The sequence below is a fragment of the Taeniopygia guttata genome, chromosome 20 (assembly GCF_048771995.1).
Source record: "Taeniopygia guttata chromosome 20, bTaeGut7.mat, whole genome shotgun sequence".
NCBI classification, from domain to species: domain Eukaryota; kingdom Metazoa; phylum Chordata; class Aves; order Passeriformes; family Estrildidae; genus Taeniopygia; species Taeniopygia guttata.
This window is the reverse complement of record NC_133045.1, coordinates 7,175,301-7,202,838: the sequence shown is the minus strand read 5'-3', so window position 1 is coordinate 7,202,838 and position 27,538 is coordinate 7,175,301. Positions and strand designations below refer to the sequence as shown.

General features: G+C 41.8%; 1 protein-coding gene across 5 annotated transcripts in view; it reads right to left on the bottom strand.

Annotated features, from left to right (window-relative positions):
* EYA2 (EYA transcriptional coactivator and phosphatase 2) overlaps window positions 1–27,538 on the bottom strand; it is a 90,695-nt gene that overhangs the window by 15,057 nt on the left and 48,100 nt on the right. For all 5 annotated transcript variants that reach the window (XM_072917149.1, XM_072917152.1, XM_032752028.3 and 2 more), the window contains 4 exons: window positions 15,342–15,409; window positions 13,235–13,412; window positions 11,463–11,590; window positions 10,914–10,997 (listed from right to left, as the gene is read on the bottom strand). In XM_072917149.1, coding sequence (XP_072773250.1) covers window positions 10,914–10,997; window positions 11,463–11,590; window positions 13,235–13,412; window positions 15,342–15,409 — 458 coding nt within the window. The remainder of the gene's footprint in view (window positions 1–10,913; window positions 10,998–11,462; window positions 11,591–13,234; window positions 13,413–15,341; window positions 15,410–27,538) is intronic.

Sequence of the window (27,538 nt, the reverse complement as noted above, 5' to 3'; positions counted from 1 at the left end):
ATAATCTGTATTTAATTTGATAAACAGTCACAGCACAAAAGCATTGTGCCTGTTCAAACTGAACAACAGCAGAAAACTTGGGAAAAGCCCACGTTCACACAACAGGATTTTCTTTTTGTTGTTAATTCATCTTCAGTAGGTCAGACATCTCATCTTGGTGTATAAATCTGCCTTGCTTTAGCATGCTGTGTGACTTCAGTAGAGGAAACCCACCCACTTAAACAGAGTCTCTGCTCTAATTTTCTGCAGATTTCTGTGGATCCTGTTATTGTATGACAGGACAGTAATGAACTGACTGAGGGGCTCTAACAGGGAGCACAATGTAGGGAGGGTGAGCACACTTCAATCAACCTTTGTGGCAGACACTGCTGACATGGATGGTGTACTACACACCAAGCTAATTACTGCACATTCCTGGTGAAGTTCTCTTTAATTAGAGCAGAATGGCTGTGGTTTCAGCCATGTGTGACTCACCAGCACTGTGCACATTACAGAGAAGCTCTGTCACTCACGTTCAAACATGCTTGCTGCTGTCCCAGGAACAAGGACCCTGGCTCTGGGCAGAAAGTTAAAACTCCAACACACTTGCCTTGAACATGTCTCTCATTTCCAGCCCCAAACCTGCTCCCCTGATGAGGCACAGGGACACAGACCTAATCAGGGCATTTGACTGTGGCCTCATAGGAACAGCACTGAATCAAATTTTACTACCCAGGTGTAGTTACACAGGGGAACTGTTTTGAAGAAAATATGCTGCTAGGAAGAAATTATTTTGTAAAATGGTTTTTAATGAAGCAATTTATTTTTATACATTTCAAGGATCATTAGCCTTTAAAACTCTTTCAGGAAATCTCATTGGTTGCTATCTGTCATTTATCCTCTAAGTTTCATTTTAGCTTTATTGGTATTAATCACTAATGGGGAGTAGGAAACATTTCCACAGTGTATGAAGTTACCTCCTCTTTAACTAAACAATATGGAAACCAAGCTGTAGATGAGAGGGAGGGCTGGGGGAAAAAAAAAATCTTTCTCTTGAGATACAGAATATGATGGAATGAAAACAAAACAGAAAAATGCACTTTACCACCCAGAGGGGAAGTCGTTTGGGGAAATGATTTGGCACCTCTGCTTCTACAGTGTGGACATTTCCTCCACAGCAAGGCACAATTCCAAGTCCTAAAGAGGCTGATAAAGTTGTAAGGCCAAGCAGCACTCCCAGTGTGACAGAGGTGTCTAGAGGCAGGAGGCCAGGGTTCCTCCAGCAGTTATTTATTTGCATTACTGCAGCATCTAGAAGCACCAGTCCCAGACTGGAACCCCACAGTGCCAGAGGTTGTGCCCACCCTGAGGAAAGACACAGCTGCTACAGCTGTCACTTCCAGGAGGAATAAACAGGAAAATCAGGCTGACAGAGAAGCACCAAAATGAGATTGGTGTATCCAAATTCTCTGTACAGTGTGTAAATAATCAGAAAGAGGAGTATGAAATTTGTGTGAAGAAGCTGATGGAGTGCTCTTCCTAGGCACAGAAACCCTGTGCCACTGAAGGACATCTCTGTGCTGCCAGGGATACCCTGGTGGACCGTGAGTGCCCATGCAGGAGCAGTGTGAGTTCAGCAGAGCAATGTGATGTTCCCAGTGATCCCTGCTAACATCCTTCTGTAGGAAAAGTGTGCCCAGGAGCCCTGGGAACGAGTTCCTGACTAACACATCCAGCCAATGCTCCCTGATGCATGTGAAGCCCAAGGACCACTGACAGCTTGAAATCAAATCTCCTCCAGGAACCACTTTTTACAGTGAAAACAGATTAATCTAAAAACTCAACCCTCAGTGCTTGTTTAGTAACTTTAGAAGAGCGAGGTCCTCCCTCTGCTAATCTAGGAGTCATGCTTTCACAAACAAGGACAATGAGAGGCAGGGGTGGAAAACAGGCAATAAACTCCTTTTGTAAATAAAGCTTACAGCAGCACAGAGTATCCCCATATGCCTCATCTCTGCCATGCTCCATTGGTGGAGTTTCCTTCAGGGTCAAAATGAAACAGCCCCACAAATTACTTTTAGTGCAAACCCCTGGTGCTCAGACATGGCAGACCAAGCATTCCTGATCCTCCCATGCACAGCCTCAACAGCTGCCTCCCATGGAAGCCTGGGGGAAACAGGCATTAGGGGGAAGGGGTCATTCTGAATTATTCATTCCTCAATACACCCTCCCACTCTCTCTGCTAAAGAACAGGAGTCACAGTTTCAGAGTTGCCCATTTCTCCTTGGGAGAGAGAACCAAGAGGTAAAAAAGTCCCCACTCCCTACTGCTACTTCATAAACAAGTGATCAAAACACACAAAGAGTAAGTCCTTTTTCAACATTTTGATCAGAAATGTTTTCTCTACAGAGCATCCTTGGACACGTCCCTGCTGCTCGTGACGGGCTACTGCCCACGCTGGCAATGGCCACACCTTGTGAGTGAGGCAATTCCCACTCCCAGTGAGGCACTGCCAGCCCCCAGCTCCACAACCACTTGCTTTGGGGGACTTTTGCTGCCTGTTCAGCACATATTCCTACTCGAGGAACACATGGGCAGCAGCAGCAGCCTGTGGAACATGTTGTAAAGGAAGGCAAAAGCACCCATTTAGCAAGGAACGCCTTTTCTTTCATATCCCAGTGGCACCAGCTCACACATTGGCTGCCAGTGTTGCTCTTAGTTTGGCCACTTTCATGCACTGTTTCTAACCCTTGAATGAGTTCTCTACATTCGAAGTGAACTGTGTTTTAAAAATTACAATTTGAGTTCAGTTATGTCCTCTGAGCTATTAACACCTCACCTAAAATTAATTTGTTTCAGTTTTCATTTTTAACCTTCATTTCAAGTAATAGGACAGAAGATTGCTAAAAGCTTGTTGAACAGCCTTCAGTTTTCTTGAAGACAATTTCTATGAAAACTGGAGGTGAGCAAGCCAATATTTGCCTATATGACAGCAGTGGGAAGGTAGATCTGCTCACACCACATGAAACTCCCACTACTCTGTATTTTAGCAGAGCAAAGGGAATGCAGAATGTGCATGCACACCCAAATTAGCTTTAATTGCTGCCAGGATGTTGCAATGTGCACTGTGTTGGCCCCAGAGCCTCTCCAGGAGGTGACCTGCACAGAAGCCCTCACTGCCAGAGGTGTTGGCTCTACCTCCACAGCAGCCCTTGGGCACTGAGCCACACTCAAACTGCACCGCCAGCACCCTCCCAAAGGGCTCTGCATTAAAACCACCTTCCCCCAGATCTCCTGGAACACAGAGACTGATTTTTCATACACTGCTTCTACTTGCCCTAAGAATATGCACTAAAAAGACATGTATTTGTTAACACCTGCAACTAATCCAAGCTGCAAGTCCACAGCCAGCTCTCCCTTCCTGCACACTGTCATTCTGAAAGGAAGAGGGAAACAGATTTATCTCTGGCAATCTCTCAAGTGCAAGTCACTCCAGTCCTGGATCCAAAGCCCTCTCCAAGCCTCTGCCTTGCAGGGACCCTGTTCAGACTTGCAGGCCATTAGCAAAGGGGCAAAGCTGGCTCCTCTGAGACAGATAACAAATCTGCTTCTTGTCTGACTCTGCTTCTCTTCAGCAACGTGACAATTAACTCGACATTCGAATTGTCAGGACAAAGTCATTCTGAGCGTGGATCTTGGAGTCAGACACCATCACCTCCCTTAAAAACCCCACCAAAATAAAGCCCTAGCATTTAAAACTAATCAGTCCTTTTAAATCCCTGCCAAATACCTATTTATGCCGTGAGCAAATAATTACTTTTCTACAAGGAAGAAAGTATTAATTAAGAGTATTCATCAGACTCCTATTCTATAGGGTTTATCTGCCCACAGGTGTCAGCCAGAGGTGAGAGACGGATTAGTATACAATCAAGGGCCTTCCAAGTTAAATCTCCTCCTTGTGGTTATCTGTTAATAACAAAGTTGTCACCCAAAGAAGGAATTTAATAGTTTTAATTGGGTTTAATTACTTGGAAACGCCTGGAAAATGGACCAGCTTGGTTGTAGCATAAAAAAAAATAATAATAAAAAAAAATTCAAAGATACAAATACCAGGGCCACATGTTTGAACAAAAAAAGTCTGTGAGAATAATCATCTTTTTGTTGTAACATTTTATACCTTGATCAAAATTTGAGACATGAACAAGACTTTCCCAGAATAATGGGAAATTAACCATGTGTATGAGTTCTAGTTCAAGTAAATTCTTGTCTTTTTCAGGAAAAAAACACATTTCACTCTTTTACTAGCTACACCTAAGTAGCTTAGCTTGCAATTTTATCTCTTTAATAACACAAGCTACAGCAGACTGAGCCTCTAAGAGCTTTCCCAGTGAGAGTGAGTATTTGTGAGAAAAGTTTAAAGTAATTAAAGTAGCTGAGGACCCAAAAGCCACTTTCAGAAGTGATTTACTTAAGGGACTACACTTCAGGCTTTTTTGAAAAGAACCATCCCTTTTCAAATAGAACCTCTCATTTTTCAGGGTCCAAAGTTTTTCCCACCAAAATAATGACATTATTTATAAAAACATTGATACATTCAGGTTTATTAGACAATTTACTGAATTTAAATTATTAGTGTCATAAGACAGCACAGTGTGACCTTGTGGGAAGTCCATGATGGGGAGCAAATAAAGAGCAAATACAACTGAATCCCTTTTCTTCAGATACCTTTTCATATTCACCCTTCCTATGATTTAAGGGGCACTTCTAAATGTTCTTCCTGTTTACTGAAAAACTCCATTTACTGTCATGTCTCTTCATATATGGCTGGAAATTATTCCAATAACCAAATGGGCACACAGGTCACTAAATCCTCACATTTAGGGTCACACAGAGGGTGAAAAGGCTCTCCTCCCTCTGCAAAGGAACTATGCTTAGGGACAGGCAGCAAGGACCACACTAATTTATCCAGGGTCTGAACTCATCAAGCCTGAAGTGGATTTCAGTCCTGTGGGAATACTGTACTTAAATACAGGTTAAAATCTGGGCCATGATGCTTGAGGATAAATGGGAATTATTTTTATTTAGTAATACAAAAGGTTCATGACCAAAAACCTACAAATAATTTCTTCTTACTGTATGTGGCATGCATTTCAGAGAAGGGAGTGGAATTTAAACCAAATTAATCTTCATTTCCTTTGCCTCAATACAGGAAAGTCACTGTATTTCTATATGAAAGCCCATGATAGCCCTGTGAAAAACACAAAACTTCTGGAAAGCTTGGTGGAAACACAACATGGAGTATAATCCTCAGCACAATAACGTATTTTGCACATGCAGCTTCCTAAAAAAAGTCATGTCCCCTTGGTTTTTCAAACTTTTTCCCTTAAAACTTCAGTCTCAATTCAACCATACTGGCAAGCAGGTTCCCCTTCCTCGAGCTTGTTTAATAACCCAGCATTGTTTCTGATATTTATTTTATGTCAGAAATAATCCTTTAATAGTCCCAAAAGCCACGTGTGCAGTTTGCCCAGAGCCCCCCCATCTCCCCTAAGCTCCAGGACAGGAGGTTTCATCCACAGGAGCTCAGAGCATCTCTGTGCCCACCTCCAACCTGCTGGGATCTGGTTTTGCTGCTCCTGCTGCTGCTTCCCATCCAGATGATAAACACAGATGTCTGCTCCCGAAATACACATTTGAAATAATCAAATGGCTGGAATTATTTACTCCCTTCTCTCCAATAATGAGCTAAATAATTGATATAGCAGCATGTCTAAAGTAACAGACTTCTTTATTACCTGCAGTGATTGAATGCTTCTTTAATTTAACTTAAAAAGGCATTAAACACAAGGTTTAGCCTCCAGTGGGTAAAAAAATCTCCAACTTCCTCAGAAAATCCTTTCCAAATTGTATTCATCTTGACTTAATCCATGATCTACTGAGTGAATTAGGCTCTATTTGTTTTGAAAATCTATTTTATGGAGTTCCAAGGGCTGTGTTTTCCTTAGGAAGGGCTTATTCTGCCTTTCTGCCCAGGATGCCTGCTAGCAGCCCTCAGCATAGGCCTCTGCAGGTTTTTAACGTCCCAAGGTGCCCCACACATATGACTAACAAAATGTAAATAAACACAGCTGAGCCAGTAAGAAATTGGAAGGTTTTCTCATTAAAGAAATAAAATAAACAGATGTCCTTAAGCACTTTGGCTCATGTTTGTCAAAGGAATGGAAAACTCTCAGATGTTTGAACAGCAGTCGTGATATAAGGCCACATCTCAAGCGAGAGGAGAGGGAAAAAAGCGATGCCCTGGCACTCAGAATTAACTAATAGTTCTCCAGGGAGGCCGCTTTTGATTTGAACCTTAGCGACTTCTACAAATAGTTTTTAACAGCCCAGCAATAAAATGGGGTTTTATTCCTTCTCAGTTTGTAAAGTAGTAAAGGACAGACCCGGTCATTAGGAGCATGAATCACCAGCAGATTTGATTAAATCCCCATGGTGTTTCAATCAGGTCCTGGCTTTAGGGTCCTGTGAGAGAACAAAGCAGGGAAAAGCAAAAGCTACTTGAAGCATTCAGTGAAACCAGGGAAGGAGAAAAAAAAAAGAAATTAAAAAATCAAACCTAGGGTTTTACAAGGATCTCAAGTAGAGCCAAGGAGGAACTTTTCAATGACTTTTTTTTTTTTTTAATTGGAAATTATAATTCATTCAATGGAAAACTTCTCATAAGAACATGTAACAGCCAGTGAAACTTTTGAGGAATAAGGTTTCTTAGATCCACAACATCACTTCTGGTGAGAATAAGACAGTCCAGTTCACAGCCAGCATACAGCAGCTGTAACGTTTGTTCCAATGCTAGAAAATCGTATTTACATCCTGTCCTCAACTGGGCCAAGCAGAAACTTTTTCTGCTCTCTCCAAAAGGTCCTGCTATGATTGGTGGACTCTCTCCTGGGTGACTGCAAGTCTCTCATCAGAGAGGCCAAGCCCATGTTTGCATAGGCTGGAAAGCTGAGGGCTTCTCCTGTCTCACCCACACCTGTCTGCTTACAGCTTGAGTAAACCTCCTGCTGCCACTTCTGAAACACAAAAGCGTTAAAAAAATGTGGTTATCACAGAAAACCAGCCTCTGCCGCAAACAAGCATCTCTGAGGTACACTGCAAGCCCCCACTGAATGCTCCATGTAAAGCAACCACACAGCCCCAGCTCCCAGGGCCACCGAGTCACACGGGGCAGCTGCACTCCTTCCACTGAAGGTCAACAACAGCCAGAGCCTGGCTTTGCACAGCTCTGATTTTAAACCAGGACATAATGTGCTTTACAAATTTTTGCAGTATGTTTATTCTTTATTTGAGCTAGTTTCAAATGCTGAACAGCCTCAGAAATTGCATGGCTCTTGCTGGGAATATTACAGATCTGAACTCCCAGGCATCAGCAGGCACTGTCAAAGTGCTGATAAAGATCCAACACAATTCAAGAATTTAGACTGTCCTATGTGTTCAAACCTCTAAGTCCAGACTAAAAAAAATCCTTGTCATTTGATTCCAGATTTTGAAGTATCTTGCATATAAAGACGAATTTTAATTCCAGTTTTTACGTTACTCTCAAGTCATTTGGACACTTCAATACCAAGAAGTGATGCAACACAGAACAAGAATACACTTTCTTGGAACAATACAAAATACTAAGAAAAGGTACTGGCTTCACAGAGCTCCCTCAAATTAGGGAAAACAACACATCCACTGCCCCCTTTTTTTCTTTATACCAGTCCTTCAAAAAGCATGAGAATGAAACCACAGTATAATACTTGAACAAAAATTTCTCCATCTCTTTCAGTCTGAGAAATTTTAAGGCTTAGACAACACAGGTTATGGAACAAGCTTGCAAATATCCCAGTTGGGGAAAGAGGAATAGAGTCATGATTATTTTTGGCACAGGACTGCAGGCAATCTCCTCATATTGTTTCTGAATTACTACCACCAAACGAGTCTTTCTGTGCTCAGCTTGCTGTGTCAAACAAGTCCCTTGGCTTTTACCCAACTCCTGTGAAAGCCCAGCAGCAATGTTATGGATTTTGAACCATTTCCCCCCACTATGTTCAGTCAGTGATCTGGGGGACAAATCTTTGCTGACATGGCCAAGCCTGCAGCCATCTCCCTGTGGAGCAGGAGCTCCATCACACACACCTAACGGATTAAAAAGGCTCCATGGACACCACAAAAAGCCACAAGGGTCTACATCTGCAGAGGTCTGTAGGCACATGGTAAATATTCTGCACCCATACAGTGATCAGAAACCTGCAGAACAGGTTTTACAAATCCTCCTGAACATAATACCCAGGGTTTCCTGCCTCTGGAACTTTTGGGGAGTTGCCTTTTCTTGTCACCCTATGGCACAGAAATTAAGACCAAATTTCTGATGACTCTGCAATCCATGGAATACCAGTAAAGGGTTTGGGAAGAAACGACAAAAAAGGAGAAGCCTAGGCTGGGCTATTTATTCATGCTTCAATTTATAGTAAATTTTGGGGTTTAACTGCTATTGGTGCTGTGGGCAAAGTATTTTCTAAACATCTGAGAGTAACTCTCAATGCCCTGAGGAGGCCATACCTATGTTAAGAGCCACAGAGAAAACAAAAAGAATTTTCACATGAAGTCAGGTCAGAAAATAAGCACTGAAGCATTAGCCATTACTAACATGACTTTTTCTGAGTTATTTCTCCTCTTTTTTTCTTTTTTTCTCATTTTGTGGACAGCTGCCTGTTGCTGCCATCACCAAGGAAGGTACAACACACACAACCATTTGTGATTAAGTAGCTAAAGAACACAGGAATTTAGACCCAAATCTCTGAAGCTGTGGTTGGTGCTCCTCCTCCCATCTTTCAAGAAAAATCACCCCAGAAAGTAAGGTTATTTTTCAGCTTGAACAATTTTAAAGACTAATTCTTTGAGCACCTGCAGCTCCACCAGTGCAACAGATGGGATGGTACTGGGAGATAAATGTTGGCCAGGGGATGGTCAGGATCACATAAACTCACACCTTTTCTAGAGGAAGAAATAGTGAACCAAGATCTCTATGTGTGAGATTTAATTATAAGCATATGCATGTCTAATTACAGGCATGTGAATTCTTTTATGGAGTATTTTCGTTTTGATACTTAATTTACTTGGAGATTAACACTTCCTACACTACTGAAGTAAGAGATTCTGAAACTGTTAACCTCTGGCTGCTTCATTTGTACTTGATAGTTCTGAATTGTGCTACTATTTAACAGTTCCCAGGACAGTCTGTCTGAGTGTGCTGGATTTCCCTCTTGGTTTAAGGTCTGCTCCAAAGCCCACCAAAGCCTCTGGTTGTCTTTGGATCAAGCCACCAGCCTATAATACTTTTATAAGTATTATAAACCATTTCCCTTACAGGAGAGTCCTGACAAATTTAATACTGATGAAACAAATTAAGAACTACAAAGAAAAAAGTCCTTCTAGAGAAGCTTCTCAAGGAACCCATGGTAACTCAATAGAAAAGGTGACTGATTCTTCCAAAAAGATATTCCTGTTCATATCATTCTCCAAATTAGTATAAAGGAAACAGCCCACAGAAGCCCCCACACAGCAGATTCCATCTCTGCACCCTCTAAATGTGTGCAGGAGGCAGCAGGTGAAGGCATCTGCTTCAGAGGTTCTGTGCTAGGACAAAGTCAGCCCATTAAGGGAATTCTCCACATGAATTCAGCAGCCCCTACCCAAGGCTGAGCTCGACCACAGAGCAGATCTGCACACCCTATCCTGCCTAATTCTTTCTGGTGTTTGTAGGCAGTAGGTCTGAGCTTACACATGCACACCTCGTTCATTATGTTCTCTGGGAAAAGTCACCACTTCAATTACCTTGTACAACATGGGTCTGGGTAAATCCCTGCTTGGAAACACGTGCTTGGTTTTCAGAGGGTGCTGCTAGAAGTGTTAGCAGCATTCCAAGTGCTGCAGTAGACTTCCACACCACAAACACCATTTTATATCCTTTACAACTGTGCACATCTAACAGTGAACAATAAATCTATCTTACTAATTACACATTCAGCTTGTTATAACCATCATAAAAAAGTACAGCTGGTAAAGCCATGAAATGATGTCAAATCATATTTCTGCTTTCTGGAGAGAAGCTGGGTTATTTTCCAGTCTCCTGATGAAGCTGAGTGCTCAAAGCCATGTGTGGAAACAGCTGCCAACTATGTCATCCACCTTTAATTAGGTAATGATATTGTCTTTTTTCCTACACATTTAAAAGTGTTTGACATTCTGTAATTCAAAGTGACTTAGGTGTTTATCATAAAAAGCTGCCTTAGGAAGAAACTGAAGCACATGGTACTAAATCTGAAAGCCAGTGTTTTCTCCTTAGCAGCCAAGTTCAGGCTGCCCAGCCACAGCTATCTAAAAAAATGGAATTGCCTGTATTTCAAAGAGGGCATCTAAAGTATGGTCATCTAAATATATTTCTGAAGCCCCTTTAGAAATGTGGGCTTTGGCAGCAATGTGGGAAGCACAGCCAGTTCTTCACGGCAACCCAGACAGAGGAACACAAAATCTCTCTTAAAAAATTGTCTGAGATTTGTAAGAAAACACTGGTCTAACAAAAGAAGTGTTAGCTTATGGAGTCTGTCTGCTGGATGCCTTCTCTTGCAGATGACAGACACTGGAAGAACATCCCAGCAAGTGGCAGCTGAACAACACAAGTTTGGAAAAACAAGAGGCCACTTGCAACATGAAAGGGAGGTAAATTAAATTTTCACATGTTCGGAGGAAATACCACAGGACACGTTTATACAAATATGTCTGAATAAAACAGGCAGCATCTGTTTGAAAAGCTGGCTCATTAGCTGCCCCCACAGTTCCCGACGCAATTTGGCTGGACAAGCAGTAATGCTAAAAAAATTAAATTTTACCTTCCCATATCTGGATGCAAAGGTTCCCGTGAGTAAGGAGTGAAAAATAATTATCGTCTCATCCAAATCCCATACAAACACACGCTGTGATGACAGATGGGGTGGAAAAAAGAAATATAGTTACATATTAAGCAACTGCAAGAACAGGTTCAGTCAGGAAATATGTCCTGTTGGACTAGAGATTTTTAAGATCTCAAGCCATTTGGAGCACTGACTGGATGTTTTGTGAAAGCAGGCAAAATGAAACATCAGGAATTTTGGAACTGCCATCCCAAGAGCCTGCTCTCCTAACAACCACAGAAATCCCCCGTTGCCTATCAAGTCGGGAACAAAACATCAGACTTACAAAAAGCCCAAAGGAAAAAAAAAGGTACATAGGAAGAATAGTTTCAGATGTTGATAACACAGAAACTGAGAAATTGTTTTGACTACTTGTGCCTGCAGGTTCCAGTTGTATTACTAATTTTGTTCTGTCTCTTGGATTTGCTAACAGAGGCAACTGTTCACCTTTGCTGGACGTACCAAAGGAAAATAAATTAAAGTTATTACCTCAATCTCACTGTCAGCAGTAGGGGAAGGATCGTTGCTTCTTTTTGACCGGGCTCGTACCTTGCCATCTGACCCTCTGTGATGTCTGTCTGTCTCGACATCTTTTGCTGGTGTTGTTGAATATTCCCCTATTAGGAGAAAGAAATTCCATTATAAACCTAAATTTTGCATTGTGTCACTGTAATTAGAGCACGAAACCTTTTATTGAAAAGCAACAGAAACACTGTGAAAACACCATGAGAAAATCTTACTCTTTTCAAACCAATAGCTAACAGTGTAAGAGAAATAAGTTTTAATTCCTAAGATTTGTTAAAACAATTTCAAGAATCACCAAAACCACACATATAACCTTTTAAAAAGGACATGTCACTTCAAAAAACCTTATCAAAATTTTCACTGGAAAGAAAAAACTTTTGGACTTTTACTCCCCCCCATTCTTTTCAAAGATAGAAATTAGAAAGGCAGTAGAAACAGAATCCAAGACAAATTACACTTTCAAACTTTTTTTCAAAACTTTTTGGGTTTTTATTTTTAATTTAATGAATGCGAATGATTGAAAATATACTTTCAACATCAGCTTCTATTTAAAAACACAGAAATAACCTGTTAAGCCTTAGTCCATTTCTCAGAGGATAGTATTTTAGAAATAACTGAGAAGACACAGCTAAAAGTAAACTTCCCATGTATAAAGTATCTGTTTTGATTGGCTTGAGTTTCACAAATCTGTCTGGGCTTCCCTCACCTTACATTACAAATCCTTTTCAAACATATTTTTCTTTACACCTTGCTAAGTTGTGGCCTCTGCAACTTCCTAGAATAACCATACTCTTCTTCAGAGAAGCTGGGATTATGCCTGGGAAGTCTTTTAGAAATTATCCTTTCCCAAAAAGGCTGAGATAAGATCTAAGGAACTGAAAATCCTCCAACTGCTTTTAGAGCAGTCTGTGATCACTTCTTTTTAAATAACAATACTAGTTTATTTTTCTTTTAAAGCAACCACAGATGTTCAGATTTGTTTTTTAAGTCAGCAGAACTTCAGTGGGTGTGTACTGTGATCATCCACAAATTGTGTGGTGTTTCATACAAATGTTATTGCACGCCAATGAAAACTAGCAGGGAAGTGATATCTGAAGATTGCTCTTGAATAGGACTCTGGGGGATCATAATCCACCAGTAATTCCATAAACTACTTAAGCTTTAAAATTTTAAAAATTAGGCATTCAAAGAGAGGACACAAATTTTGAAGCTTTTTTTTTTTGATGTGGAATTCATCTCGAATTTTCATATTAGACACACAGTTTGTGTAGATTTTTTTTGAAGTGGGACTTTCTCTTGATGTTATTTATGAATGCACAATATTACATGTTGTTGTAAGAGGTGGATATAATCCTTGACAAAGATATGGACTAAAAAGTAATCAGACACTGAGGAAACAGAGAATTTTTCAGAGCATGGCTGTTTGTTTTGAATTCATTGCTACCCATGTCAGCCCTCAGTACTGCTCTGGGGTTGGTATGTCATTGTCATTGTCTTTTCTTCCTGTACTACCTTAGAGGAGATCAAACCTCCCACACTCACAAAAACAACACAGGATGGTTTTAGAGAACTTGGACATCCCAATCTCTTCCCAAACCCCTGTGTAAGAACTGTTCAGTGCTAGAAAACCTGAGCTGTCAATACGCATTTTAAAAAAACTCCAACAAGAAGATGCCAGCATTCACATCTCCAGATGGCTGAGGCTGCCAGGCTGGGAGCACAGGAGAGGCACCTACCAGAGAGTGATTCTGTGCTCTGGCTGGTGATGCTGTGGGAAGGCTCCTGCAGGGAGTAGGTGGAGGTGGGGATGGCCGAGGGGCTGATGCTGTTGGCAGACACGTACGGGGAGCTGTAGGACGAGCTGTAATACTGAGAGTACTGGCTCTGAGGGAAGCTGGGATACGAGGAATATTCCTTGGAGGGAGAAAAAGAAGCATCTAACTCGCATGTATCTGGTTTTATCTTACAAACAAGTAAAGCCACCACAAAAGCTGTGTACTTGCGCACGCAGCAAGTCACGGCTCGGGAATATTTCACTGAAGAACTGCATTTCATCCCCTTAGGAAATTACATTTCTGCTTCTCACAAATGTACTCCTATTTTATTTTGATAGACTAACCAACAAGAGGTCAGAAATCTGGCAAGTTCTGGGTTTTTTGATAGGATTTCAGTTATCAGTGCTGACACATTTTGTATTACAGAGTTTAACAATTTTATGTAAGAGTGAAGTAGGGCAGCTTTCTGAAAAGGGCCATGATGGAACACATAATCTCTGTAAACAACAAAACACATAAGAAATTGAAAGAACAAAATTAATAACTTGGTGAGGGAAGGACCAAAACAGGCTGCATTTTCCCATGATCAGCAACATCTTCTGATCAGCTGTTAGACTAAAAAAATGAAAAGAAAGTAGCAATTTTTTTTCAGCAATACTCACAACAGTCTGCCCAACCATCTCAGCAATAAATAAATGCCTGAGTGATCTTGCATGCCTACAGAAAAATGAACTAAAAATATGAGGTACAAGTGACCTTGGGGAGCTGAGGTATCACAAAACTCTTTGCTGTGATTTTAAGGCACCCAAAGAAACCCCATACCATCATCCTGGCTGTTTGGTGGGTATATTGTGAAAAGCAGGATACTAGAAAACATGATAAAATGCATCTCTGAGCAATCAAAGCATAAAAGGTTTAATTTGTTTCTTTTTGTTTTAATTGCAATCACTGTCCTTGTCCACTGAATTTGCTTTTCCAGACAGAGAACTGTGCCCATGCTCTGGGCATTGTCTTTGAGCAAAAGGCTTTTATTTCCTCAGAAATTATAATTAGCCTCTGGTATTAAATAAAATTAAATAATAAGCAGTCTTTAGAAAGACTAAAAGCACTTTCCTCCTTAACAGCTTACATCTTTGTCTGTGACAGCTATTTCATTAACTTTCAGTCACCAGGGAGCTCTCAAGAACAAAGACTCAGATTGTCATAAGAACAATTAGACTGAAAGAGAAATGAGATAATTTCATTGTTTTCTCCTACAGAAGATTACAAAATAATGAAAAAAGCCCGACTTTTCCCCTTGTTTAGGCAACCTCTATACTTAAATCAAATGCACTTCTATCAGTAATGCTGATGTTTTAAGCCCAAACTGAAGCAACAAAGAAACTGCCCACTGTTGTCATTAAAAATACAAGTCAACCATCACCCTACAAACAAGGAACTGAAATTACTGGCCAACCACAACACATTTGCTGGGACAGTGTACTCATTTGTTTGCTCCAAACAAGAAGAGCCATTTGCTACTGAAAAACATCTGTCTTGTGTTTTATTTATACACACACATTTACCAAGGTATCTGAGGCATGGCGCCCACGGACAGGTGTGTTCTCAAAAGTGCACAGACAGCTCAGATGGCTCAGCATCCAGCAGGACCTGCCAAGGCCTCTCTCAGATTGTTCACACTTACTGCACAGTGCCAGCACAGAGATGACAGGACTCCATTCCCTCTGGAGAGGATGCACAACATAGCTGCAAGTTGTAAGATGGCAGAAGAATGAGGAAACTCTTGGCACTGCAACAGCAGCAAGTCAGAGACTGCCAGGGCACCCTCCTCCTGCAAGGACTGCACTCTGTGTGTGTGCACTGAGACACATCCTAAAATTAACCAGGATATCCTGAAGTCCAGCAAAAAGACAGGCCCAAAGAGTAGAGCAGAATGGTGTTCAGCAAAACACAAAACAATACCTTCCTTAAATATATACGAACACTAAAATAATCTCTCTGATCTATAAATCATCCAAGTGGTTGAAAATAAATGACAAGGCTGCCAGCAATAGGTGCTGACCCATACCTGATGCACAGCACTGAATCCTGCAGAATTTGTCAGGCCGTTGGCTCCCTGGTAAATCCCTGTTGTGCCTGAGGGAAAGAATAAGGGAAAGAATAAGATAGACCAGCAATCAAAGTAACAGGGTATGTTAATTCAAGTAATTTACAACAGGAACTGAAGGACCAGCTCACTACAAAAAAGTATGGCACAAATCTGAGGCTGTAAAAACTTTGGGCTCCTACTGGGCATTCATTACATGCATCAAAACGTTGATTATTGGGCTGGGAAACACAGCTGGAACACAAGGATTCAGCCCAGACTTAAAATTCAGTTACTTCTTTTTACAGTAATTAATGGAATAGTATTTTTTAACTTCTCCTGTAAGAAAACCCCTGAGATTACATATACAATCTCCCACGTGTTCTGTTTCATGCATGGGTATCCTGGCATCTGTCCTAATTGATCAGGTACCCAGGAGTTTTCAGAAGAAAAATCTGTTCCCTGGTGTTGCTACTCCCAATGTGAGGACAATATTGCTGAGATTTCTGGGACAGCAAGGAGCAAAGATATTTCTTCATCCTGGGATATTAGAAAGAGAAAGGATGGAGAAAGGATGGACATGGTTCTGTCCCAAGCAAAGCAGGTGATGTTCAGCCAGGCTCCCTCAGCTGGAGGAAGCACCACCACAAAGATTTTGTTTGGAGAAGTAAATGTTCAGGTAAGATCTACAGAAATGGTCTGTCTTTGCCTCCCATCAGGCCAGAGGTAGCAGAGCCAGAAACTCTCCTCCCCTCTCACGTTCTAGCCTCTAACCTCACTCTATGCTGGTTTTGATTTCAGCATTTTTCACTTCACATGGTGTGTCAAAGAGGTACGGTTTTGGTGCTGCCTGGCTGCACTGGGCCCATCTTGGCTTCATTCTGTCACCTCCATGTACCTTCAGACCGAGCCCTAATCAGACCTTTGACCTTTTTTTCTCATCTGGCTTCTCACCATGTGAATGACTCTGAGCAGCGCTGTTTTAACCACATGACACCCTGCACGTCTTCATGTGGCAGCCATCCTCCGAAGTTCCACTTGCTTGTTTTTATTTTAGGACACCAGATTAGCTGGGGAATGGACAGCTGAACAAACTCCACTCTGCCAAGTGCAGCTACAAAGCACATGCACTGAGAAATAAATCTCACGCCAAAAAGAAACAAGAGAGAGGACTCTGCCCTACTGAACTAATTTGTTGCCACATATGGTCTTTAAAAAGAAAATAGCAGAGAGGAAGAAAACAGAGTGCAGGTGACTGCCAGGTACCTGGAGGCCTGGGTCTCCCCTGGGTCTGGCTGGGAGCTGAGCCAGTGCAGGTGGGCTTGGTGATGCCTTCTCCTGGCATTCCTGCCCTGGAGGCAGCTCTGGGTGGATCAGTGTCCAATCCCTCCTGCTTCCAACAACCCACATGGGGAGACTGCCCAGAGCAGCATCCCAAAGAGAGCAGCACATCCAGCTCCGGGCATTTCCCCACTTCCCACCCGTGACAGGCTTCTGCAGGTTTCCCAAAAGTCACAGGTATGCAGCAGTAAGAATATATTCCTATGGCAGCAGCATTCTCACCACTCTGAAGGAGAGTAATAGAGCCCCAGTGCTTACAGGCAAAAACAACTTCCACAGAAGACAAAACAGCTCTTGTACACCAGAGCTCGAAACAATACAGGGGGGAATTTTTGATTTTCCTAAACTGTCATTTAGAAACAATCCATCATCCTTTATTAAAGCTGTCAAGAGGGGGATGAGTTACCTCGAGGGACTCACGCTTTATGTGTAAATTGTGATGAGAACATGTTTATTGCTGTGCTACCTGCACATGATACTGCAGCTTCCTGGTTTCCAAACAATCAGAGTGAGTGAGGAAAAGGAGGGACTCGCAGAGCTGGGTTAAAGAATTTAATCAGAATTTACTCAGGGCTTTGTACCAGCTGTGAGGGGTGTGTGTCTGTGCACACAGAGGTAAGTGAGCAGGGAGAAGAGGGCAGGAGTGTGGGGATGAAAGGATGGGGAATGACTCCACAGCTTCCCACAGTGCCCTGTGACTGGACCCAGTGGGGTGGATTTTACACTGGCTTTTGTACAATGTATTTTTGCCACTTTGGCTGAGATACCCAAGTCCAGGTGTCCCTAGAGGCCAGTGCAGGCTGGCTCCCACTGCCCAGGGGATTTTCTAAAGGAAGGACAGATTTTTTTCCCACATACTTAAACATTTGTGGAAATGCTGAAGACTGCTATTCCCTATAAACTGAAGTTCAACCTGTCAGCTCTGATTTTTCTCTTCTTCTGGCTCCTATCATTGTATCCTGGCCAAGGAGGACTACCATCTCAGCACTCTTTGTCTAACTAAGATCAAACACAACCTTTTCCTTGCCCTCCAGCAGTGCATTCAGAGATTTGAATGCCCTCCCTGTAGTATACCTTGAGAGCTGCTAAGGTCAGGATGTCTTGGCAGCTCAATGTTACAGCAGAATAATTACAGATAAGGACACTGGGCACAACCAGAGTCAGTAAACTTGGAATTTCTTCCCAGCTAACATGGATGAAAAGAAGGGAGAAAAAAAAATCAATTATCTGCATGAAAAAGAAAGCCCTTAAATATTCAGCACTATTTGTCTTGAGGACTATTATAAGTCAGACCCTGTTCCACTTCACAGGGCAGTCTGGAGAGACCAAGTTTTCAATGATGCACCCTCAGTTCAAATGGCAGGAAAACAAACAAGTGCCACAGGCAATGGAGACAGAGATAAACCCTCTGTCTTCACAGAGAATGAGGCCTGCAGGTCACAATTTCTGTGAGCAGCCTTACAGAGTTCAGCAGTTCAGAACACATACCAGAACCAGCCTGAAATGTCTGCTTTTCCTCAGTAAGTGCTTGGTAGAAAATTTTTGTTGGTAAACACTTCCATAACAAAATGAATTCTGCCAGGTGCAATTTCAGTCTTGCATCAGTAAATTTTACACTCAAGACACTGGAAAATCATCAACAGATATTGCAAATTAGCTCTATTTCCCATGTAACCATTTTTCTCCTCAAACACTTTCCGAGGTAATAGCACTTCTTGTAATATTCAGAGAAAGACTGGAATGAAGATTGAAAGTGGTGCTGTGTGGAAAGGGGCACTTCTAGGAAGCCCCTTGGTAAGCAAAGTATATGAATGCCTGACCCCCTCTCATTTCTGCCTATTTCTACAGGACGTTTGCTTTCACATATATTGGCTTTTTTCCATGGACCTCAGAAGACAACACACACACTTAAACTGAGGCTGGTTTTAGATCTGCAATATTGCAGAGGTGGGAGCAAGAGATTTGTTTCCATCTATCTGGGTAGCTCAATGCCAAGTAATTGCATCCAAACTCCCTGCAAATCAGAAACAAGACTAGGATCTCCCCCTTTGGATCTTCTCCATATGGAATATGGCTCACATCTGTGTTCAATCAAGCCAGTTGCTAAATGTCACAATGCCCTCATTCACAGGTAGCTTAAAGAACATTTAGCTCATAATAAAACAATCTGAACTCTGAAGTGGAACAGCTCTTCAGATGTGTGGTACAGTAAGTGTTCCTGTGAAGTATTTCTATCACAAACACACTCTCATGGAAAGACACCGCATGAAAGGCGTCCACATGCCAGGCAGAGCCAGTGCCATGATTTCCCCTTGATAAGTAGATGTGGCCCTTCTCTATGTGAGTGTCCAAGGGCAACATGTACAGAAAAACTCTTTGTGAGCTGATTAATGTTCTACTCCTGCTCTCAAACAGATGGATTTCATTTGCTGTTTTCCCTTCATTCACGTTTTACTTCGAGCATTCCCAAAAAGCCTATGCCATGGTCAATGATAATTTCAATGGTGCGTGATCTGGCCTGCAAAAACTTTCATACCAGCTTCTCACCCTCTACATCTGTCTTTCAGTCACTGCAATATAGGCTGCATTTCTTCCCCTCCTTGCCAGGTAAGAGCAAGTAAATAAAAGAAAGGAATATTCACGGTTATTTTCAGTGTATTCAGAACTAAGATCTGGCATTGCTAAAAAAAAGAATATTAATAACTTTTTCTTCAGCTTATGAATGCACAGTATGATACAGGAATCCTGGTGTGTTAGGGAGTGGTGATTATGAAGACGGGATGGGCCTGTGGTATAGCTCAGATCAAAACCACAGCAAGCTTTGAAAATCAGGTTTGTGTCCTTGTCTTTCACAGGTCAGAGGGGCCCTGACAACAGGGAGGTGTTCTTCAAGCCTCCTGTATTGCTCAAAAGAGAATAAGCTCCTCTATTTAGAAGAACAGATGGTTTGCACTTCCAACATTCGGTGAAACACCCAACAGTCAGAGGAGGAGATGGCCAGGTTCAACACAGCTGGACAGTTTCAGTGTTTATCACAGCCCTCTGGGCAGCCAGCAGCAACTGTGAGCCCAGGAACACTGAAAAGATGCAACACTGAGGGTGGCTACCATGGGCATTTCTGAGTATGTTTGGGTCATGATTTAACTCCCAACAAACAGAATGAGGAAGCTCAGACCTAAGCATTTCCTCTAACTCCTAGATGAAACGCACAATGGTTCCACAGAGAGTTCTCTCAAAGGATTTAGGACCATTTAGGAGTAATAAAATCAATGCCTGCAGGGGTCAGCTGAATTGCATGGTATTTTACAAGCCTGCATACAATGGCCTGTGCACTCTGACATCACCAGGCTGTTTTCCTGCAGGAAGCACTGCAGGAAAGTGGTGCAAGGCCCCAGTCATCCTCCCTGCACAGTGTGCTTTACTCTGTGCTATGAACAACATCTGCCTGAAGACTTCCATGGTCATTCAGAGAGGTTCTTTGCAGTGCTTTAGCTCTCTGACAAGCTAATGTTTCCTGCAGTAAATACTGCCTTCTCCAAGCTGCTACACTTTTAGTGAGAGGTCAAGCACTCATCAAAATTACCTCCCACCAGCTATACTCTTGTGCCTTGTAAGGTTCTAAATCCTACAACATCTGCCTGCATTTACTGGGCAAGAAGACTCATAAAACCTTGCATGGTTGTCAGCTGTGGAGGCATTTCAAGACTATCCGACCTGTTAAAGGAGAAAAAAAACTCAACCCATATGTACTTTGCAGCAGATTGCTCAACTGTTTGCCATTAGGTGTAATGAACCCTTCCCCAAAAAGTCTTGTATTTCTGTCTGGAAGGGCTCAGTGCAGGGAAAAGCACACTGCATTAACCTGGATGAAAAGTATTATTCTACAACGTTACACCACTCAACATCAGCAGTGTCTGGTAAAGGACATTGCTCCCAAAAGCATATGAACACCTCCTGCAGATGACACTCCCAGATACAAAACCCATTCTAAATAAATCCATTTGTCTCCCACCACAATCCCATGCAGTCCTGTCAGCCTGACCAGGTGTTTGAGGGCACACTGAGTGGTGATATAAAGCACATTTCACATTTCACGGTTCAGCTTTTCTGAGTGGAAGTTCTTCCCCTGCTCCTGGGAGTACTCAACCCACAGAGCTTCAAAGAGCTTTAATAAGTGATGACCAAAGCAGCTTTAAGAGCCTGGCTTTTACCATCCTTTTGAGCTTGGTTGTCTGTATAGCTCAATCCAGATCAACAGTGCTGTTGAAAGTGCTGGGATGGTTTACAGTTACTCTCAGGATTTGAACCATGAGAAAGCAGTTAGATTTTACTGTACTCTGAGAAAGTATTTTTAACCACTTCTATCTAACAATGCCACAGCTATAGAAGGCAATCACACTGGTCTGTCTTCAAAAACAAATCACAAGGAAATGATTTGGGCCAAAAAGAGAACATCTTTACAGCAAGGATGTAGACTGTTTCTATGCAATACCTTGTTGAAAAAAAAACAACCAGCAAAACTGACTTTATTTGGGTGACTCCATGGACACCAAATAATAGATTGCCCCAGCTGCAGTTTCATCCTGGACACAATCCTGCACTGATGGATAACAAGTCATGATAAAGGAAATCTGTATTTGCCACCTCCTATGCTAATTAGTGGCCATGAACCTCCAGTTCCCAGGTCAGTGCTCAAATCTAAGTAGCCTTGTCACATCTACTGTCATGCCATTGGGGATAAAACCTTGCCCTGTCAGCACAGCTGTTATTTAGCAATTCTCTTCCCCTTGAGCAAAGTAAATCTCCAAATACCAGTGGAAAAGAGGGAGCTGGTCAGCACATCTCCACTTTTTCACCCATTATTTTGATCCTTGTAAGTCTCAGCTGAATACTCTAGATCCAGGCATTGGTATTGAGGCTTTTCCAGCCTCCATGCACTGCTTCAGTACTGCAGGAGCTCCAGGAGAAAAGCCACAACAGAGAAAGATGTAAGAAACTTGACAACAGTACAGTGATCTTTGTCCTGGTAATGACTTGTCAACATCAATAAATCTGCCAGTTACAGACTTTCTAAGTCAAATTTTCATCCTCCTCTTTTTATCTGTGATAACTCAATGGGCTCCTCTTCAGAGAGTACAGGTATTCTCACAGTTCCAGAGGTCACAGTGCTGCAGTGCAGAAATGTGTTTAAACCCTGCCAATTTAAACAGAAGGGTCATCCAAATTACAGATAAAAAGGCCCATGCAAGAGTGTTATCCACTGCCAGCAGAGCAGTTCAGAAACTCCTGAGCTTCACAGTCTGTGCTGATGCAAGCAGGGTCAGGCTGAACTTGCCCACAAACATCATCCCTGTGTCTCATCCAATGGCTGAATTCTGTTTTTTCCACCACGGCATTACCTCACACAGTGCTTGGAGATGAGATACAACAAAAGCAGTACCAGTACTGCACAGCATCATGAATCTGATGTTTCCTAACTTTCCTATGCAGGTATGATGTTTCTTGATACAGCTTTTTATATGTAATTTTACACTAGCTCCTTATTGCCTTTTAGACATTTTCAAAATCACTAGGTATACTGAATCAATTATTCAGTGAAGCTTCCGTAACATTTTAGCATATTCCTTGCCAATTGCACTCTAAGCTGAATAATCAAGGCCAAGTTCATGATTTCCCAAGGTGCTACCATCCTATGTTTTTGGAGTTTTTTATATCCTACAGAAGCAATGAAAACAAAATCCACAAAGAGAAGTCTCTGTGACATCCAAACATCTCTGTTTTCTGTGTTGATTTTGCTCATTAATCCACATTTTGAGATTTCTATCTGACTTCCACCAATGCTCACAAGAAAGTCAAGCAGCATGTTAGGGAAATGTCACTTCTTTCTTCTCTGTAGATTCCCCCATTCTCAACACACAATCTTTGCTCTGTATTTTCCTTTACTACTGCCCCTACCTTACTGCTTCTCTCTGATTCATGACTTTCACAGCTGCTCCCATCTCCCCACTGCCACCCCTGCAAGCCTGATGACAAAGTCACACAAAACCCTCAAGGAGACACAAGACACCTCTAAAATAAAAGCTCTGCCTCAGAGAAGATTCCTGTTTTGACTGTACCAGTTAATATTTAATTTCCATTCAATGGCAAGAGGTAGAGCAGAGCTTTCCCCTTGGGTAGCAGTAGCACAGATCCTTGCAGCCTACAGTGCATCACTGTCAACACCTTTGCCTCTCCCACGGACTCTCCTCTCCTGGAAGTCAGCTCGTTTTAAAACAAAGTAAATGGAGCACAGTCAGCCCCTAGTGTTTAAAAATCTTTGAAAGGGAGACTGTGCTGTTATTCTGAGGAACCTTGTATTTACACTGCAAAAAGTGAGGTCTGACCCCTCCTGAAGAGAGGCCTCTCCCTGCTGAACCCACCACGGAGTGGAGCACAACTTTACTGCCACGCTTGGAGACTGCAATTAATGCAAACCAGCTGTGGAGCAGAAGCTTTTGAAAGAGGCTGCTCCTTTTCTACTGAGGTTTTAATTTTATCAATCTAGGGCATCTGAGTGACAGTTTGCTGAGGACATGCTCTCACTTTCCTTTATTTTTGGGACTTCACATGGATTCATGATCTGGATGCCAAAGTGTGATCCACATTCTCAGGTGTAGATTGAAATTTCATCGCTATTTTCATCACCAAGTACTTCAAGAATCACGTTTAAAACTAAACGTGGACTTCCTTTGCAAAATTCATGCAGGCAGAGGTAACTATTCACACCAAATTGGTATTTATGACCTTTAATTGAATTTTTAACACACAAATTTAACACAAATTGGCACATGATTGCAAGAAATTCTGTCATTTCTTGGAAAAAAATTCGTCTAGATTATCCAGATATCAACAAGAGTCAAAATGTTTTCAGCATAAGAAAACATTTTAATTGATTAATTATTCAGATTTTACTTGTTCTCAGGCCAGGATAACAATTCATAACCAATTCATTCCACAAACATAAGCAATATATATATAATTAATCCATTTTAAATCAGTGTTGCACAAAAGAAATGCTAATTTATATTCATTCACTACTTCACAGCTCATCAGAAGGGCTCTGCAAAGAAAACAAATGTTCAGCAGTAGCAAAGAATTTCACTGCATAGGTCTTTGGTCCCAAATTTATGTCTGTCCCAAGCTCAACTATGTTCTGCAATTCCTTGGCAAAGGAAAGTTATCCCAGTTACATAACTGATTTTTTCCTTTGTAATGTAAAAAGTATTTTGTGGGTAGATAGATTTGGATATTAAAAAACCCCAAAAAAGCAGTCAAATCTTTTCCTGCCCAACAACAGCATCCACAGTGGTCTTTGGCCACAATTTTAACTGTTGTGCAACTTCATAGTTTCATGCCAGCTGTCATTTCAGCAATTATAACTGAAGAGCAAAGCATTGTCTAGGAATTAATGACAAGCTGAGAATAGATGGCCTAATGTGCACTCAAGGGGTAGCACATGCTCTTGTAACCACAGGAAATGCTCTATAAGCTGGCTGTTATGGCACTCTCTGCAGAGCTGATGGGTTTCTGGGCTAGCTAATGTGCTGGCACGATTTTCTCTTTGTATTTTACCTAGCTCACTAAATGCTAAGTTTCTTATATTCCAAAGATTTCTCCCCCACCCTCAGCAACAAGCAGTTTCCTCAGCTGCCAGTTAAGACAGTAAGGTTTCGGGAGCAGAAGTGGAATATAATCTTTGTATATCATGTTCAATTTCTATCAGTGAATAATAATTTTAGCAGAAGTCTGAGCAAATAGCTGAGCGGCTAAATTGCCAGAAAATATAAACTTAGAAAAATGTGTAAAAAAGGCAAAAATATATTTCTAACAACAAGCCCAGGTTGTTTGGTGATTTGGTGCTGTAATTCAACACTTACATGAGGATTGATTAAGAAATGAAATGGACCTTGAAGAAACATTTCTTTCCCAGCATGACAAACTTACCACTTTAAAGGCAAAAATCTAATGCAAGCTGTTACCTCCTCTCCAGATTCATGACTCTAAAAGAGTGCCATCCCCAGACTGTCCACATGCATATTTCAGACCTCTTCATTACGAAACAAATTATTTTCTAAATGCAATAATGACATGGAACAACCCTGTACACAGCACAGGTTAAAAAGAAAAAGAAAAGAGGGAAAAAAAGTCACTCCTTCAGAGCAAATATGTGAATACCAAATTTCAGTCTGAATGTTACTTGAAGCCTGATGATATCCACTGTTACTTGGCAATTAAAATCTTTATTTCAATCCACAGTACCTTTTCAATATGGTTTTGTGACATTTTTATGAGCTATGGAACTTGCTAATCTCATCTTCTATATTTGTATATATGTGTGACACATTGCATTAGCTATTTGGCTAACAATCTCTTCCACAATTAATTTAGTTTCATGCTAGGGAAGCATGAAAATAGATTTCCCCTTCTGGCTGGCTGTAAAATAGCTTTTTTTCTTTACTACTTACTGACCAAAAGGATGTTATATCTTCATTCTTGCTCTTTAGTGGATCCTGTTCTCACTCAAGAACCAGAACACAACTGACAGCTGGAGATCAGGATGAAAAGCTGACTGCTGCCCCTTTACACCTGCATCACCTGTGTTTGTACTGCAAACAAACAGACCTGAGCAGGGAGCAGAATGTGGCTTCAGAGGTCCCATTTACTGCTCACAGCCTCCCAGGCATCCCAGCCTGCCAGTGCTGCTGCCAAACAAACACCAGAGGGAACAAACCAGCACCAACCACGCTGGCACTTACTGAAGGACAGTATTTGTCCTAGAGCCCGTGAGACAAAAATTTGTCACCCAAGAGGTTGTCTATTCCTTGGTGAGTGGTGTAACAATTACAATGGGCATTTATTTGCTGCTGTAATTCATATCTGAGGGGACAGTGAGGAGAAATCACAAGGGCTGAACAATCTGACCACCCACCCTCACCTACAGATGAGATCCCAGCTCTGGGAGCTGGTCCTCAGTGGAGGCAAACAATACAAACTTATTTTACTTATGTACCTGAGTTATTAACACTACAATACTTGCAGAGAATGGCTTAAAAAGGAAATATTTTCCTTGCACTTTATAATAGAAAACAGCAGCAGTTGGAGGTGCCTTTTCTTGCCGAGGCCCTGACCATCACCCTCTTCACGATCTCTCTTCCCACATGATGCAAAAAACATTTTGTCCTTGAACCGGGAGTTAAAAGCTTGACTTTTACAGCCCCCCTGGACTTTTAAATGAAAATATATCTATAAAAGTTTGCTCTTTTCAGCTGGTTTAGCCCATCACCAGCAAAGTCCCAGCGGGCTGGCGCTGGGTGGCACAGGCAGCGATCACCTCCCCACCCCCAAGTGCTGAGGCGTGGGAAAGCCCTGAGCCCACATTCCTCAGCAGCACTCAGCACAGGAAGGCTCCTGGCTCCTCACTCAAACCTTTCACTAGCACTCAGCAAGGTAAATAAACCATCCAGTCAGGGAGCTTCAGACTGCTCCTCTCACAAGCAAGCAGAGGAAGGGTGGAAATATTTGTTTACAGGAAGACACATTTACTCCTGCTCCCTGTGCCTTGGAGAAAGCACCTGCCACTCGCAGAAACTGTTTTCTTTTGCGCTAAAGGCTTACTGAGCCGGCTGAAACGATCTTCCTGGAATAAATATCTGAAAAGAAGTGATTTTACCTAATAGCACAGCATGGCCCTAGGGCATGTTCATGCTCACTCACACAGTTCTCCTCAGCCTGTCTTGGTACAACTCATGGTTGTGCCACTGCTGCTTGCAAGTGTAATTTTCAAGTGCTGATGCACAAAATTTGCTTGTCTAAACCTCTTGACAGTGGAGACACCTTAAAAACCTCAGTGCTAATAAACTCAAGAGTCTGACTTCTCAAAAGAGCACATGTGGAAGTAGGACAGGTGAAACCTGTAGGAATCCAAGTGATCAAAAACCCCAAACCCACATGCTTCCTTTTTTTCTTTTTATTCAGTTGCCAAATCCAACACAGGTGTCTTCAGCATGTACTCCGAGATATTCAAGCCCCCAAAACCACCTAAAGTGTTAGACATAACATGCTCTAAGAAAACTAGCTGGTGAAGTCTCAGCCAAGGGTCAACTCTTAGTCTTTAGCTTTCTTAGATAATATCTGGAATAATGCATTTTACCTTGTTTTCCCTGTTTTCGTAACTGTTTAGGATTTTAGCTGGTGTCAGACTTAAAATAGAAATGGATGTGTATGTCCACCTTTCACTTTCAGGATTGAGAAGAATTAAGAGAATTAAAAGACGGTTTTGTAAGGGGAACAGCTAAATATAATGTCACAAAAGGGCCTTCTGCATGAAACCCTCAACAATATCAAAATGTAAAGTGATCTCTCTCCCCTTCAACACCTTCCGTAAGAGTTTGGGAAAGTCACGCAATTCCTCTTTGGTTTTCCAACCCTTGAAAAATCTCAGAGGGATGGACAAAGCCAATGCAGAGCTTTATCCTTGTGTGCATTCGTCTCTCCTCAAGCAGAGTCACTCTCATTTTTCTTAGTATCAAAGTATCAGGCTGTTAAAAATACTAGTAGGGAAATTATGCAGCAGTTTAAGCATAGAGCAGTTTGTTCAGGTCAGCATAAAGCAGAAAGAAGCATAATACTGACAGGACTGTTTGCATGAAGTGTAAAACCACCTTTGTTTTGCTTCCATCAGAAAGCAGGAACTCACACCAACACAACGATCCCAGGTATGCAGTCACAGAACTAATCAAGGAAAAGAAAACACAGTTTCTGCAGAAAGACAAAGCTTATATTGATCACAGGTGAAATTC